The sequence below is a fragment of the Dendrobates tinctorius genome, unplaced genomic scaffold (assembly GCF_039654945.1).
Source record: "Dendrobates tinctorius isolate UK_male_01 unplaced genomic scaffold, ASM3965494v1 ptg000093l, whole genome shotgun sequence".
Lineage (NCBI taxonomy): Eukaryota > Metazoa > Chordata > Amphibia > Anura > Dendrobatidae > Dendrobates > Dendrobates tinctorius.
The window spans coordinates 13,015,658-13,031,344 of NW_027361761.1; the positions used below are offsets into that span (position 1 = coordinate 13,015,658).

Genomic DNA, 15,687 nt, shown 5'->3' on the forward strand with positions numbered 1-15,687 from the left:
TGCCGTGAGATGAGATATGGAAGTATTTGTAATGATATTCAGCTCTACTTTATGGTACACAGTGGATGCAGGAATTAGGGCTGAGTATAGGGATGTCCATCATTACAAATCTTGCAGGAGAAAGCATGTTCTTTAGACTTCTGTTTTTCTTTGGATGTGTGGTTTGTTCCTCTGCATGATCACTGTTCGGTCCTCACTAATTGAAGCAGACTTCATGTAGCTTAAACAGGCAGCTAAACCTCTATACCGGGGTCCAATAAGGAGACTGTAGGTTGAATCTGTGTTTTATTGAACGGAGTTGTATATTGATGTGGTGAAACTACAAGTAAAACATATAAATACAATCAGTACTGGGTTCATAGGAATACATAATATACACTCACTGGCCACTTTATTAGGTACACCATGCTAGTAACGGGTTGGACCCCCTTTTGCCTTCAGAACTGCCTCAATTCTTCGTGGCAGAGATTCAACAAGGTGCTGGAAGCATTCCTCAGAGATTTTGGACCATATTGACATGATGGCATCACACAGTTGGCGCAGATTTGTCGGCTGCACATCCCTGATGCGAATCTCCCGTTCCACCACATCCCAAAGATGCTCTATTGGATTGAGATCTGGTGACTGAGGAGGCCATTTGAGTACAGTGAACTCATTGTCATGTTCAAGAAACCAATCTGAGATGATTCGAGCTTTATGACATGGCGCATTATCCTGCTGAAAGTAGCCATCAGATGTTGGGTACATTGTGGTCATAAAGGGATGGACATGGTCAGCAACAATACTCAGGTAGGCTGTGGCGTTGCAACGATGCTCAATTGGTACCAAGGGGCCCAAAGAGTGCCAAGAAAAAATTCCCCACACCATGACACCACCACCACCAGCCTGAACCGTTGATACAAGGCAGGATGGATCCATGCTTTCATGTTGTTTACGCCAAATTCTGACCCTACCATCCGAATGTCGCAGCAGAAATCGAGACTCATCAGACCAGGCAACGTTTTTCCAATCTTCTACTGTCCAATTTCGATGAGCTTGTGCAAATTGTAGCCTCAGTTTCCTGTTCTTAGCTGAGAGGAGTGGTACCCAGTGTGGTCTTCTGCTGCTGTAGCCCATCTGCCTCAAAGTTCGACGCACTGTGCGTTCAGAGATGCTCTTCTGCCTACCTTGGTTGTAACGGGTGGCAATTTGAGTCACTGTTGCCTTTCTATCAGCTCGAACCAGTATGCCCATTCTCCTCTGACCTCTGGCATCAACAAGGCATTTCCGGCCACAGAACTGCCGCTCACTGGATTTTTTTTCTTTTTCGGACCATTCTCTGTAAACCCTAGAGATGGTTGTGCGTTAAAATCCCAGTAGATCAGCAGTTTCTGAAATACTCAGACCAGCCCTTCTGGCACCAACAATCATGCCAAGTTCAAAGGCACTCAAATCACCTTTCTTCCCCATACTGATGCTCGGTTTGAACTGCAGGAGATTGTCTTGACCATGTCTACATGCCTAAATGCACTGAGTTGCCGCCATGTGATTGGCTGATTAGAAATTAAGTCTTAACACACAGTTGGACAGGTGTACCTAATAAAGTGGCCAGTGAGTGTACATAACATACATTATCTGCACTAATAGCTAACCAGAGGAAGTAGCAAAAAAAGAGGAAAAAATATTCAGCCTACCGTACATCAGAGTCCATATAGACCATAAGCGGTCTGATGCCAGGAGATGTCCAGTGCGGTTCAACTGGCGCTATAAATCCAAATCCAAAGGAAAAAAGAGGGGGTCTCCAGCACCAAAATTAGTGAAAAAAGATAAAACTCACATTTATTAGGATTGTTTTAAAATCATATTAATAAGCCACCATGACAGGCAAGGTAGCCTTGCCTGCATTGGTGGCTTATTAATATGATTTTAAAACAATCCTAATAAATGTGAGTTTTATCTTTTTTCACTAATTTTGGTGCTGGAGACCCCCTCTTTTTTCCTTTGGATTTTGATTTACATAACCAGGGGAAAGCTAACTAAACAGGGTAGTATGAGATAGGAATCAGCTACAGGAAGCGTGATTACCTACCAGCGATGCTGACACAAGGGGTGTAGAGAAATGAGATGTCCACAGGAAGCAGACTTGAGAGAAAATGGAGGACTGGAGGGAAAAATGGGGGCTCGACTAAACCATAATCCTTTGCAAACTTACCAGGGTGCTTTGCAAGCTTTCCCAAAATGCATTGTGAAGGGAGGGAAATAGAAAATGAAACTAAAATACACAATAACACTGCAGTTATGACTCTGGTCACTAGATGGAGCCAAAAACACTGAAACATTAAACTCTATGGAAGAAACTTGAACATTCTGTCATGATCCAGGACAGTGTTTCGCTTTGGCCCGTCCTGGTCTGATTGGGGGTTAATTGTTCCGCCTCTCTCTGGCAGAGGGCGGCTATTTAATGCTCACTGGACCTAGGTCCGGTGTCAGTTATACTCCTGCCCTCGGCTGAGTTAGTTGACCTTGTGTGTACGTGTGCCTTGTGCCTGATATCTTGCTTGCTTGTTTGATTTCATTCGGTTCTGTCCATGTTACGAGTTCTGCCTGTCCCTCTTGTACTGCACTACCTCTCGTGTATGACACTCTGCTTGTGACCCGACTTCTCTCTGCTCATCCCCTTGGTACCGCGTCGCCCTCTTGTGTATGACCTTTGGCTTTGTCTGACCTCCCATCTGTTTACCCCTCCTGTACCTCGCTGTCCGTACTGTGAACGACCTCTGATTTGCCTGACTCTGAGTTTGCTGTCTTCTCTGAAAGCAGGATGCTAAGCCCCGCCCCCTTGCAGTCACATGACCGTAGGTCCCGTGCCGGCCTGCTAAACTTTATCACTAAGTTCCTGTGCACCTATACTTTCTGGCTATTCTGGTCCCCAGGGGTCCCTACACTGCGGGTGAGTCCCTGCTCAGCGGAGGCTGTACGCCGGCGCTGTCAGGATCCTGATATTATAACTGATCGATACCATTTTTTTTTCTTTCTTTTTTTTCTCTGCTTCCATTCACCTGTGTGTGTGAGGGATCCTATGCACGCTATTTCTGAGCAGGTTAAACACCTAACCCAGATGTCTCAGAAATTCCTTGGAGAACGAGTCCTGGCTCAGTCTCAGCAGCTGATCACTGACACTGTGCAGGGGGCTTTTTCATCGGGGGCTCGGGATATTACATTAGTTTCCCCTGAGTCTCCAGTGAAGTTATCAGATACCTTTTCTGGAAATAAAAAAGAGTTCAGAGTTATCAAGGAGGGCTGTTAGCTTTTTTTTTCCTTAAGACCACACTCTTCTGGGGATGAAAGCCAGAGAGTGGGGGTCATTATGTCTCTGTTAAGGGGAGCCCCCCAAGCTTGGGCTTTCTCCCTTCCGACCACCCCCTGAGCGTATGACGGAAGATGCATTTTTTAAGGCCCTGGGGCATATTTATGATGAGCCTGATTGTATGCAATGGCTGAGGACATGGTGATGAGTGTGTGCCAGGGAAAGCATTCAGCTGAGTGGTTTTGTACAGAATTTAGACGCTGGGCTGCTGAGGTCTGTTGGAATGATGCCGCCCTCCGGGGTTTGTTCCGTAGAGGCCTGTCTGAATATCTGAAAGATGCCTTGGCTCTCCACCCTCCGCCGGATTCCCTGGAGGAGGCTATGACACAGGCCGTCCGAATGGATCGCCGGCTACGGGCGAGGGGAGTGATGCAAAGTGAAAGACCATTCTTCTCCCAAGGAAGGGGACCCAGTCCAATTTTGGAGATCGCAGAGATGGGAACCATCGACCTCAAGGAAAATGAAAGGAGACCATGGTGCGTGGGTAAAAACTGTTTTCACTGTGGTGATTCTGGACATTGGAGAAAGGTGTGCCCCTCCCGTCCACTAACCAAGCGTCTGAGCCCGGGTGATTGTTGTGAAGGTCACCCAGGCGCTCAGGTACCTTTTTCTGCCTTCTCTAAAATGTTGTTGCAGGTGGAACTTTGTTGTGGAAGTGTCTCCACATCCACTTCTGCCTTCGTGGACTGCGGATCAACATTTAACTTTATTGACTCTGATTTGGTATCCAGGTGTAAGTTAGGGACAGTTAGGTTGGAGACTCCTATTCACATTGTGGCCATTGACAAAACACCACTGGTAAAAAATGACATTATGTTTCGTACTGAAGAGTTTCTTGCACCAGGAACGTATTTCATGTTTTGTGATGGACAACCTGCCAGCGGGACTGGTGTTGGGGTTCCCCTGGTTACAATTGCATAATCCTGTAATTAATTGGGAATGTCAGGACATTGTTAAATGGGGTCCCTATTGTTCTGAGAAATGTCTTGATACTGTGTCTGTGTCGTCCGTGGGTCTGGAAGGTATTCCGAAGTGCCTGATAGATTATACGGACATTTTCTCCGAAAAAGAGGCTGAGGTTTTACAACCACACCGCCTATTTGATTGTGCCATTGACCTGGTTCCAGGTGCTAAATTTCCAAAGGCCCGCTTGTATAACCTTTCGGGTCCAGAACGGGCTGCGATGAAGGAGTATATTTCCGAGAGCCTCCGTAAGGGACACATTTGATCTTCTGTTTCTCCTGTGGCGGCGGGGTTCTTTTTTGTAAAGAAAAAAGACGTTGGTTACGCCCATGCCTCGATTTTCGTGAGTTAAATAAGATAACTGTGAGGAATACATATCCCCTTCCACTTATTCCTGATTTATACAACCAATTGTCCGGAGCTAAGTGGTTTTCAAAATTAGATCTACGGGGATCGTATAACCTTATCCGAGTCCGAGACAGAGATGAATGGAAAACCACTTTTCTCACTACTGAAGGGTTGTTTGAAAATCTGGTCATGCCTTTCGGCTTGACGAATGCTCCAGCAGTCTTCCAAAACTTCATAAATCACATGTTCTCTGATTTTATTGGACATTTTTTGGTGGTATATTTGGATGACATATTGATCTATTCTCCTGATAAACAGACTCACATTGGTCATGTTCGGGCAGTTCTCCAAAGGCTCCGGGAGAACTGTCTCTTTGCTAAACTGGAAAAATGTTTGTTTTTTGTTCAGGAACTGTCGTTTCTGGGGTTCATCGTGTCTGCTGAAGGGTATCGCATGGATCCTAATAAGGTGCAGGCCATTGTCGAGTGGATTCAACCTTGTGATTTGAAGGCTCTGCAGCGTTTCCTAGAATTTGCCAATTACTATCGCAAATTTCTAAAGGGGTTCTCACAGGTGGTTAAACCCCTCACAGACATGACTCAAAAGGGTGCCGATATCAAGAATTGGTCAACCGCAGCGGTAGCGGCATTTCAGTTTTTGAAAACACGTTTCATGTCGGCCCCGGTTCTTGTTCAACCGGACCTGTCTGAACCATTTATTGTTGAGGTAGATACCTCAGAGGTGGGGGCGGGGGTGGTATTGTCCCAAGGACCCGCCACTTTGACCAATTTAAGACCTTGCGCCTTTTTCTCAAAGAAATTCTCTCCTGCGGAGAGAAACTATGATGTGGGAAATTGAGAACTTCTGGCCGTTAAGTTGGCCTTTGAAGAATGGAGGCATTTTTGGAGGGGGCTGTCCATCCTATAACCGTAATTATGGACCATAAAAACCTAGCTTATATTGAGTCAGCTAAGAGGTTGACTCCTAGACAGGCTAGATGGTCACTTTTTTTTTTCCGATTCAACTTCTCGATCACTTTTCGGCCAGGATCTAAAAATGTCAGAGCAGATGCCTTGTCACGCAGTCTAGATCCGGTGTCCCCCTGGAACCTCCATCCTCCATTCTTCAGCCTGGGGTGGTGGTGGCAAGTATTTCAAATATGTTGGAATGAGAGATTCGGGAAGCCCAATCTCTTGCGCCGCCGGCTAAGCCGGTGGACAAACTTTTTTGTGCCAGCTCAGCTTCGCCTTAAGGTCCTCCGGGAGTTCCATGACTCAGCTCTGGGTCGACATCCAGGGATCTCGGCTACCCGGAAGGCCATTGCTAGAGTATTCTGGTGGTCTGCTTTAGCCTCTGATGTTGGGGAATATGTGTCTGCTTGTGATGTTTGTGCCCGTGCAAAAACCCCCCATAACTGGCCGGCCGGGGAATTGGTACCACTGCCAATTCCTGAGAGAACATGGACACATTTGTCCATGGATTTCATCACCAACCTTCCCCCCTCCAAGGGTAATACCGTCATCTGGGTTGTGGTGGACAGGTTTAGTAAGCAGGCACATTTTGTACCTTTGCCAGCTCTACCTAATGCAGAAACATTGTCCTGATTGTTTGTTGAGCATGTGGTGCGGTTGCATTAGGTACCCTTGAATGTGGTGTCTGATAGAGGAGTGCAATTTGTTTTCAGATTTTAGAGGGCTTTTTGTAAAAGGTTGGGTGTTGGTCTGTCCTTTTCATCTGCTTATCATCCAGAGACTAATGGGCAGACCAAGCGGACCAATCAGTCTCTGGAGCAAATTCTGCGTTGCTTGACTCCAGACCGACAAGATGATTGGTGTTCTGTGTTACCGGTGGCTGAGTTTGCATTTAACAACCGTGTTAACCAGTCTACGGTTACATCTCCCTTTTTCTGCAATTATGGGTTTCATCCTCATGTTGGAGAATTTTCCCGTTTGAATTCTGGGTGTCCTGGGGCGGATGAGACGATCCAGCGGTAGGGGGAGGTATGGCGAGAGGTCCAGAGTAATATTACGAAGGCCCAGGACAAGTTTAAATTTTTTGCGGACAAAAAATGATCCGCGGGACCGGTGTTGCAGATTGGGGATAAGGTATGGTTGTCCACCAAGAATATAAGAGTCAAGGTCCCCTCTGCGAAGCTTGGACCCAAGTTTATCGGTCCTTATGAAATTACCGAGGCAGTTAACCCTGTGGCTTTTCGGTTGCATCTCCCGCCATCTCTGCAGATCGCAAATGTTTTTCATAAGGCCCTTTTGAAACCTGTGAGGTCCGCTGGGGAGGGATCATCAGCTTCCCCTTTCACGCCAAGTACCCTGAGAGACCTGGGGGTCCAGTGGCCCCCCATTGAGAGGAGGGTACTGTCATGATCCAGGACGGGGTTTCGCTTTGGCCCGTCCTGGTCTGATTGGGGGTTAATTGTTCCGCCTCTCTCTGGCAGAGGGCGGCTATTTAATGCTCACTGGACCTAGGTCCGGTGTCAGTTATACTCCTGCCCTCATCTGAGTTAGTTGACCTTGTGTGTACGTGTGCCTTGTGCCTGATATCTTGCTTGCTTGTTTGGTTTCGATTCGGTTTTGTCCCTATTACAAGTTCTGTCTGTCCCTCTTGTACTGCACTACCTCTCGTGTATGACTCTCTGCTTGTGACCCGACTTCTCTCTGCTCGTCCCCTTGGTACCGTGTCGCCCTCTTGCGTATGACCTTTGACTTTGTCTGACCTCCTGTCTGTTTACCCCTCCTGTACCTCGCTGTCCGTACTGTGAACGACCTCCGATTTGCCTGACTCTGAGTTTGCTGTCTTCTCTGAAAGCAGGACGCTAAGCCCCGCCCCCTTGCAGTCACATGACCGTAGGTCCCGTGTCGGCTTGCTAAACGTCATCACTGAGGTCCTGTGCACCTATACTTTCTGGCTATTCTGGTCGACAGGGGTCCCTACAGTGCGGGTGAGTCCCTGCTCTGTGGAGGCTGTACGCCGGCGCTGTCAGGATCCTGATACATTCTATATATTCTCAATACATCCTTGGAAATATTATTAAATAGACAGTCAGAGGTTGTGAATTAAATGTCGGAGACAGAACAATCACACCTGCTTATGATTGGTTAATACCAAGCTCAGAAAAAAAGGAGACCCACCCTCACAGAAGAATCTTTGGTAATACTTTTTTGGGCTAATTATAAATTGCGATCAAAAATTTACAAACTAACATCTCTGCAATAGACATGAGAAATTAAAAAATAAAAATGACATTTTACTCATCTTTAAAGCTACTGCTCAACAATGTGGCCAGTTTAACATTCTAGAACTGTGGAAACATCCTCTTTAAACTGCAGAGATTGGAGCAAGCTCCAGTTGCTGCAATTGCAGACAGATGCCAACTGTGTAACTAAGCTAGCATCTGCCTGGTGTGAAGCATGCTTTGCTCCTGAGCCTGAATCATACAGCCAATAAGTCTCTGTGACACCATGGAAACCACTAGGAAATAGCATGACGTTGTACAACAACAGAGCTCTTAGGCTATGTGCCCACGTTGCGTGTTAAAACGCACACTGAAAATCGGACTCCTTCCCAGAAATTGCGCGTTTTTTCTGCGCGATTTAACCGCGATTTTACCGCGATTCTGTTCGCGATTTTGCCGCGATTTTCTCAAGCACTTTCCAAGCGATTTGAAGCATTGCTTGGAAAGTGATTGACAGGTTGGTCACACTCGTCAAACATAGTGTTTGACAAGTGTGAGCAGCTTTTTACTATTGTGGCCGCCTATGCGGCATCAATAGTAAAAGATAAAATGTTAAAAATGATAAAAAAAATAAAAAATCGGGGTATATTTACCTTCCGACGTCCCGCGCTGCATTCCTGGGCCTCAGCGTTCCCAGTAATGCCTTGCGAGACCTGTGATGACGTTGGTCTCGCGTTACTATAGCGATCTCGCGAGACCGCTAGAGTCACGCGAGACTACGTCATCACAGGACCTTGCCGCAAGGCATTACTGGGAATGCTTAGGCTGGGAATGCAGCGCGGGACGTCGGAAGGTAAATATACCCCGATTTTTTATTTTTTATTCTTTTTTTTACAGGGGTATGGTACCCAGGGCGTGGAGGACAGTCTCCTCTCCTCCATACCGTGGGTACCAACCGCACATGAGACGCTTAACTTCCCGCATGGTGGGCATAGCCACATGCGGGAAGTAAGCGGTTCCCGTGCATTCCTATGGGTGCGGAATCGCGGCAATTCTTTGCGATTCCGCACAAAAGAATGATCATGCTGCGATTTTTTCCGCGATGCATTTCTGCCGTGGAAAAAAGCGCAGCATTAGCACAGCATGTGCGGAATGCCATAGGAATGCATGGGGGGCATTCTGTACACGATTTTTAAACGTTTTCGCAGCGTTTTCGCACCGAAAATCGCGGCAAAAACGCTTAAAAATCGCATCGTGGGCACACAGCCTAAAAAAGATTTACTGGGGCTCATCCATGACAGCAAGGTGAGGACCAGAAAGTGAGAGAATTAGACAGGAACCTGAAGTGAGGGCCAACAATAATGCTCCATATTCCAAATTCACACAACTCTAAAACACAGATGGTGCATGGACCACAATGGCCAACCTCAGTGCAGGGATCTCCTGACCTGAACTAACTGCCTCATTGCAATATATAAGTCAGTTAGCTCAGGACAGGCGACCTGCTAGTTGTCCCATGTGTTGAAATCTGAGCTCAGTACATGTTGCTCGAAAGTGTAAATTTGATTTTAAAGGCACTTTATAAAGTGGTTCAATTGTAGTATAAATTGAATGTTGGTTTCTCAGGGGCCTAAAACACTCTTAGGCAAAGATTCACCAAAGTATTTATGCCTGAAAACTAGTGTAAGGCTACTTTCACATTAGCTGTTTTTAGCACAGCGCTTCGTGCGCAATAGAAACGCATGCAAAAAAAGCATCATGCGTTTTGCATGCGTTTGCAGTTTTTAGGCGCATGCATTTTAACCAGTTTCTAGCCATGTTAACTCTTAAAACACATGTGTTTTTTAACACAGGCGTGCACATGTCCATACGCATTCTTGCGTTCCCATAGACTGTAATGCGTTATTTTGTCTCATTCTGTGCGCAAGTGCGCACATGCGTTTTTTGATGCCGTTGGACGGACCCAAAAATGCAACAGGCTGCATCTGGCACGCCTAGGCGCACACTTTAAAAATACGCATGTGCACGAAAACGCATACGAATGCGTGCAAATGCAAGACCATGCACCCCCCATGTTAAACATAGGTGCGCATGACGCATGCGCATGGACACGCACGATACGCTGCGCAAAAAAAAGTTAATGTGAAACCAGCCTAAAACACTTTTAAAAAAATCACTACATTTTTGCACAATGCGAAGTTGCACAATAATTTTGGTGTTTTTATGCCAGTTTCAGGTTATTCCACCAAAATAGAAAGAGCTGCGGAGGAGGCAGGGCAGGAAGTTACTGCCTGTCAACTTCTTCAAAGGTGGTGGAGTTTTTTACTCTCTGACTAAGTAACATATCTGGCATGGCATGCAGAGGTGCATGCTACTGATAAGTTACGCCAAATTCTTAAGTGATGTCGACCACCTCCAAAAAAATATTCAGCTCATCCTATTCCTGCAGGTCCCTCATTGATAGACAAAATACCAGTCTTATTGAATCGGGGATTTGGTCTGCCCCTTCTCCGTACATTTTACCCAACCAGAATTAATAAATATCTTTTTTATTACTTTTAGTTTACTACTTTACCTCTTTTTGCTTGACCAGAAAAGACTCTATAAGACTACTCTGGTCATTCACATCCAGTTTATTCTTTTGTTTTGTGAAGATCTCTTTAATAAACGAATGTAATTCATCAACGTTTTGTTGGACAGATTTGTGGGTGCCAGGAATCCAGCGCATCAGGGATGGAAACGCGTTGTACAACTGAAAGGAAATATATATATGAAGTAATTGCATAGAATGTAGGAGTATAGTTCTGTACTAACTCATCAGCATAACATACAGTGCATCCACTTCAAAGCCCTCGCTGCAGAGGGTGTTAGGCACTAGACCAAGACAACTCTTACATTGAGCTTTGATATTATAAGCCGCTGCCTTTCAATTTCACTTGATGCAAAATTGAACATTCTCTTAACTCAGGAGGATGGATGACTATGATTTGCCTTATTAGATGTAACATTGTCCATCATGACCACAAGAGATTACTCAGCTGGACTTTACCTATAAGGTCTCTCACTGGCCTGCAGGGCAACCAGGTCTGGCTGGATTCATTCCCACTATGTTTGCACTTTGTGAGTTGGTTCTTCTAGTACCTCATGTACCTTATATTGTCCACTTCTTTTCCAATTTATGGACACCGGCTAAAGCCACTACACCAAGCACATAGTGTAGGACTCTGCCACGGCCTACACCTACATTAGCACTACCTCCTGTGAGTTGACATCTGACTCTGTTTGCATTTTGTGAGTTGGTTCTTCTAGTACCTCATTTGCACTATATTGTCCAAATGGGACCCCAATTCTTTTCCATTTTATGGACACTGGCTAAAGCTACTACACCAATCACATAGTGTAGGACCCTGTCCCAGCCTACACTAGCACTGTTTTGAACAGCAGACCTCTATGGTTGTTATAGCTGGATTGCTATGAGCTCAGCCCAGAGGTCGGCGCTCATAGCAAATGAGCATTTCTGCTACTCACAGGTGATCTGATCATCGTCTGTGTGTAGCAGAGCTGATCAGACAACTGCAGCTTCTAGTCTAAAATGGAGGCTATTGAAGCAGGTATAAAGTAAAAATATAACAGTTAAATAAAATTAAACATACACATATTTGATATCACCCGATCTATCTATATAACAAAAGAGTTAACCCAAATGGTAAGCGGCGTAACTAGAAAAAATATTCAAAACTGTGGAATTACGTATTTTTAGTTGCCTCTACATTGCAATAAAATGCAATAAAAGAAAATCAAAAGATTGTATCTATATCAAAATGGTATCAATAAAAACGTCAGCTCGGAGCGCAAAAAAAAAGTCCTCCCCCAGCCCCAAAATAGAGACGCTACAGGTCTACGAAAATGGTGCTATTTTTTTTTTAACCAAAGTTTGGATTATTTTTTCACCAGAAATTCTCACGGTGATCTGCTATACTGAGCTTGAACTGCGGTGAGCTTTTCACTGGCATTTTCACGCGGTCCAGAGGGCATCACAGTTCAGGCTGTGAAGGAGTGTGGACTCAATGACGTCACCGATAGTCACTGAGCCTGCAGCTGGAGCGTCTCATTCATTCACCAGGGGTTTTCAGCTGGGACGGTCCCATCTTAGCACCATCCAGGTTGAAAAATGTATATCCCCCAGATATGGATTACGGAGTGGGACATAACGATGGACAGATAGGGAATATTGTTGCTTTTTTATTTTTCTTACAGGAGATCGAGGACTTTGCATGGATTGGTGTGGTTGTAAGTAAGCTTAAATTAAGAATAAAAAAGGAGTCTGTGCCTTTATTTTAATTAAAGGACTTTTTACTGGGTGTCTGTGTTTTCTTAACAATTTGACTATGGGGTTAGTAATAGGGGTGTCTTAGTGATGCCTCTCCATTACTAACCTTGGGACTTGATGTCACCTGAAAGGTGACATCAACCCCCCGTACTATTACCCCACTTGCCTCCACTACAGAGCAGCGGGCAGAGCAAGGCTATGTGCCAGAATTGGCGCATCTTAGAGATGTGCCTTTTCTGGGGCATCTAAGAGCTGATGTTTTCAGCCAGAGGAGGGGCAAATATCCATGGCCCCTTCCTAGGCTATAAACATCAGCACCCAGTCGTCGGCGTTCCCTCTGCTGGTTTGGAAAATTGCGCGGGAGCCCACGCCATTTTTTTCCCATAATAATGTTTTATTAATTAAATACATGTCCAGTAATTTGCACACACACTGTACTAATTGTAATTGGCACACACATGTATATATCTAGCTATTCTGTTTGTATTTATGTAAAACAGCGACAGGGTTGTAGTCATGTCAGTGTATTCTGTACTTACTGTGCCGGCAGCTGCTTCTTCCCTGCTTGTGTCCCCCATTCTTTCTTGTGTTCAAAAGACAGGAGGCAGAGTCCAAAGCAACTTTAAACAAAACGGATTTATTTTCTTCAGGACACAGCACACACTGGATTATATACTAACAGTACCCACCTGCTCTTTTTTTCCAATAATGTTCCCTCAACTGGAAGGTGAGGCCTCAGAAAAACTTTTTTCCTATTACTAAGGAGTGCGTCTCCTACTTTGATAGAGCATATGCACTAAGTGCAAGGGATGGGAAAAATTAGAAGGAGGCACTACAATCTCCCTTTGTAAAGACGTTGTGGAAGGCCTCAGATAACATTTTTTTCCCATTATTAAGAAGTGGGTATCCTAGACTGGTAATGCGCATGTACTATGTGCATGGGCTGAAAAACATTTACTCCTTGGGGGTATACCTATATATCAAATAATGTTAGAGGTAGGCCTCTCAAAATTCTTAATACGGGCATCATAAACACCCTTAAAAATTTTTATTTCAATGGTAACATAATCACTCTGCTGCTATTGTGGTGGAGGAGAATGACACAAAAAAGAAGAAATTCTGAGGTGTATACCCATGTTTGGGTTGGAAGAGGTGCATGGAAAAAGACCAGAAAAAAATAACACTGGATTTGAGTTAATGCTCTGCAGGTGTTGAGAAGTCTGGGCTAATCCAGCCCTTGTACCATTTGATAAGAGTCAGCCTGTCAGCATTTTCAATTGAAAGGCGGATGCCACTATTAGGTTAAATTCCCCGCCGGTGGCAATAAAAAACATCTCTGACAAAACTCTAGTCGCAGGGCAGGCTATGACCTCCAAGACATAGATAGACAGTTCATTCCAGGAGTCTAGCTTGGATATCCAATAGTTGTAAGGCACAGAGAAATCACGGAGGATGTTGATACAGTCGGTAGGGTAGTCCTCCAAGATCTTTCAAAACGTTTCCCTCTTTGTCATAGTTCCCCACGTATCAGAGCCTGGGTGATAGGAAGGTCTGAGAAAACTGTCCCAGAACTTTCAGTGTTTCCCTGCCTGTGCTGCATCTGGTGTGTGTCTCCCTAGTCTCCACTCCTTGGTTGTCCAAGGAATTGTGACGTCTGCCGCCAGCGATGTCAGACGGGAATTTTTTTAAAATTCTTCAACTAGGGACCTCTGGTACTGCAACATTTTATTAGACCTCTCCATCATGGGAAGGAGAGATCGAAACTTCTCCTTGTAGCATGTGTCAAGAAAGGTGACCAACCCGTATTCATCGTTTGCTTAAATGCATACAAACCAAGGATCATGTGATAGACAGTGGAACATAAACTCAGCCATGTATGCCAGACTGCCAACATTTTCCTGTCTCCACAAGAGGTCAACTGTCCATCTTCTTCTCACCATTTTAAGGTCATAAATGCTGGAGTGCAGGAAACCAGCTCATGTTTCTCATTATCACCCAATCTGCGTTGAGAAGATGAGCTGAGGTTGGGCTGTGTAGCATCAACCTGTATAGTTTTTTACTCCATCTTAACTTACTCTGCCTGAAAAGCCTCCTCTTTATTGTGAAAAGCGATCATTTCAGTAAACAGAAAAGCAGTATGGTGATGCTGATTAAGGCGTCATCACACTCACAATCTTGGTCAAGTCCTCAAAGTATTGTAGAACCGCAAAGATTTCAGACATGCATCTCCTCTTATGTGTGCAGGCTGACTGGAATACCAATGGACATGGTGTAGCTGGTACTCAATTACTGCCCTCTGCTGTTCACAAATCCTTACCAACATATGTAATGTAGAGTTCCAATGTGTGCAGACATCACACACCAGTCAAAGAGCTGGAAGTTGCAAACGCTCCAGCAGCACTGCCAAAGCTGCAGCTATAGCTGAGTTTGGGAAATGGGCACACACGTGACCTACATTCACAAGTAGCTCAGTCAGATCTGGGTAGGTTTAGAGAAACTCACATGTGTGAGGTTGCCAAGCTTCAAAGCTGCCACCAGATTTTAGCCATTGTCATATACGACCAGGCCTGGTTGTAGGTATAGGGGTGATAGTTACAGATCAGTCTGGTCTATTAGACTTTTCAACAACTCCACGTCAGTGTGTGGTTTGTCACCTAAAGCAGATTAGCTTCAGCAGAGCCTGTTGCAGCTTTGCCAGCTTGCAACTGATGTTGACATTTTAGAGATGGAAGGTGATGATGAGGAGGTGCAGGAACTGCTGAAGAAGGTGGGGGAAACACTGATTGAACAAGGACCCATAATCCTCAGTGTCAGTAACATATGGTCCATCCTAGGGTATGACTGGGTCCTGGCCTCCACAATGTTCACCCAGTGTGTCATCAAAAAAATTTAGCGATGTGATTACTAATGGTGGTTGCAATTGTCCAATGACAGGTGCATTGTGGGAAGCATCTTCACCTGTTTCATGGACAGTGGATTGGTGTGGACTTAGAACAGGGGAAGAGACAGTGGTGTCACCTGCAGACACTGTTTCTGCGCCCTGGCATTTGGCCCAACTAGTCGGGTTGCTTTGTTGCCATGTGCCTGAGCATGCTGGTGGTGGTCAAGCTGATAGCTGTGCTGTCATTGCTGATGCTGGCATGCAGATGTTGCATATGACCTTTTTTGGGTTAACTGGACTGTCTATAAAAAAAAATCACCAGACTCTGGAACACCTAAACCTTGGCCTGGCAACTTCGCCTGTGTTAGTGCTTTGGGGAACACTTGCCTGCCTAGTGTCTCTGGCCACCCCACTGCCTCTTCATGACTGTTGTGGTGTGCAGATCCCTCCCCCTCTGTGCCGTTGTCCTTGCTCTGCATGTCACCTCTCCAGGTTTGGTCAGTGACTAAATCATCCACCACCTCATCTTCCACTCTACCACCTTGTCTTCCACTTTCGCACACCGGACCGCTTCCTGACTTGCTGACTTAACAACATCACTTGTTGGCAATTGTGTCTCATCATTATCC

At 45.3% G+C, this 15,687-nt stretch overlaps 1 protein-coding gene across 1 annotated transcript in view; it reads right to left on the minus strand.

Annotated features, from left to right (window-relative positions):
• The window catches only part of LOC141098558 (cytochrome P450 2K6-like), a 411,322-nt gene that overhangs the window by 21,869 nt on the left and 373,766 nt on the right, over positions 1 to 15,687 (minus strand). The window contains exon 9 of the mRNA XM_073586451.1: positions 10,423 to 10,599. Within this exon, the coding sequence (XP_073442552.1) occupies positions 10,423 to 10,599 (177 nt within the window). The remainder of the gene's footprint in view (positions 1 to 10,422; positions 10,600 to 15,687) is intronic.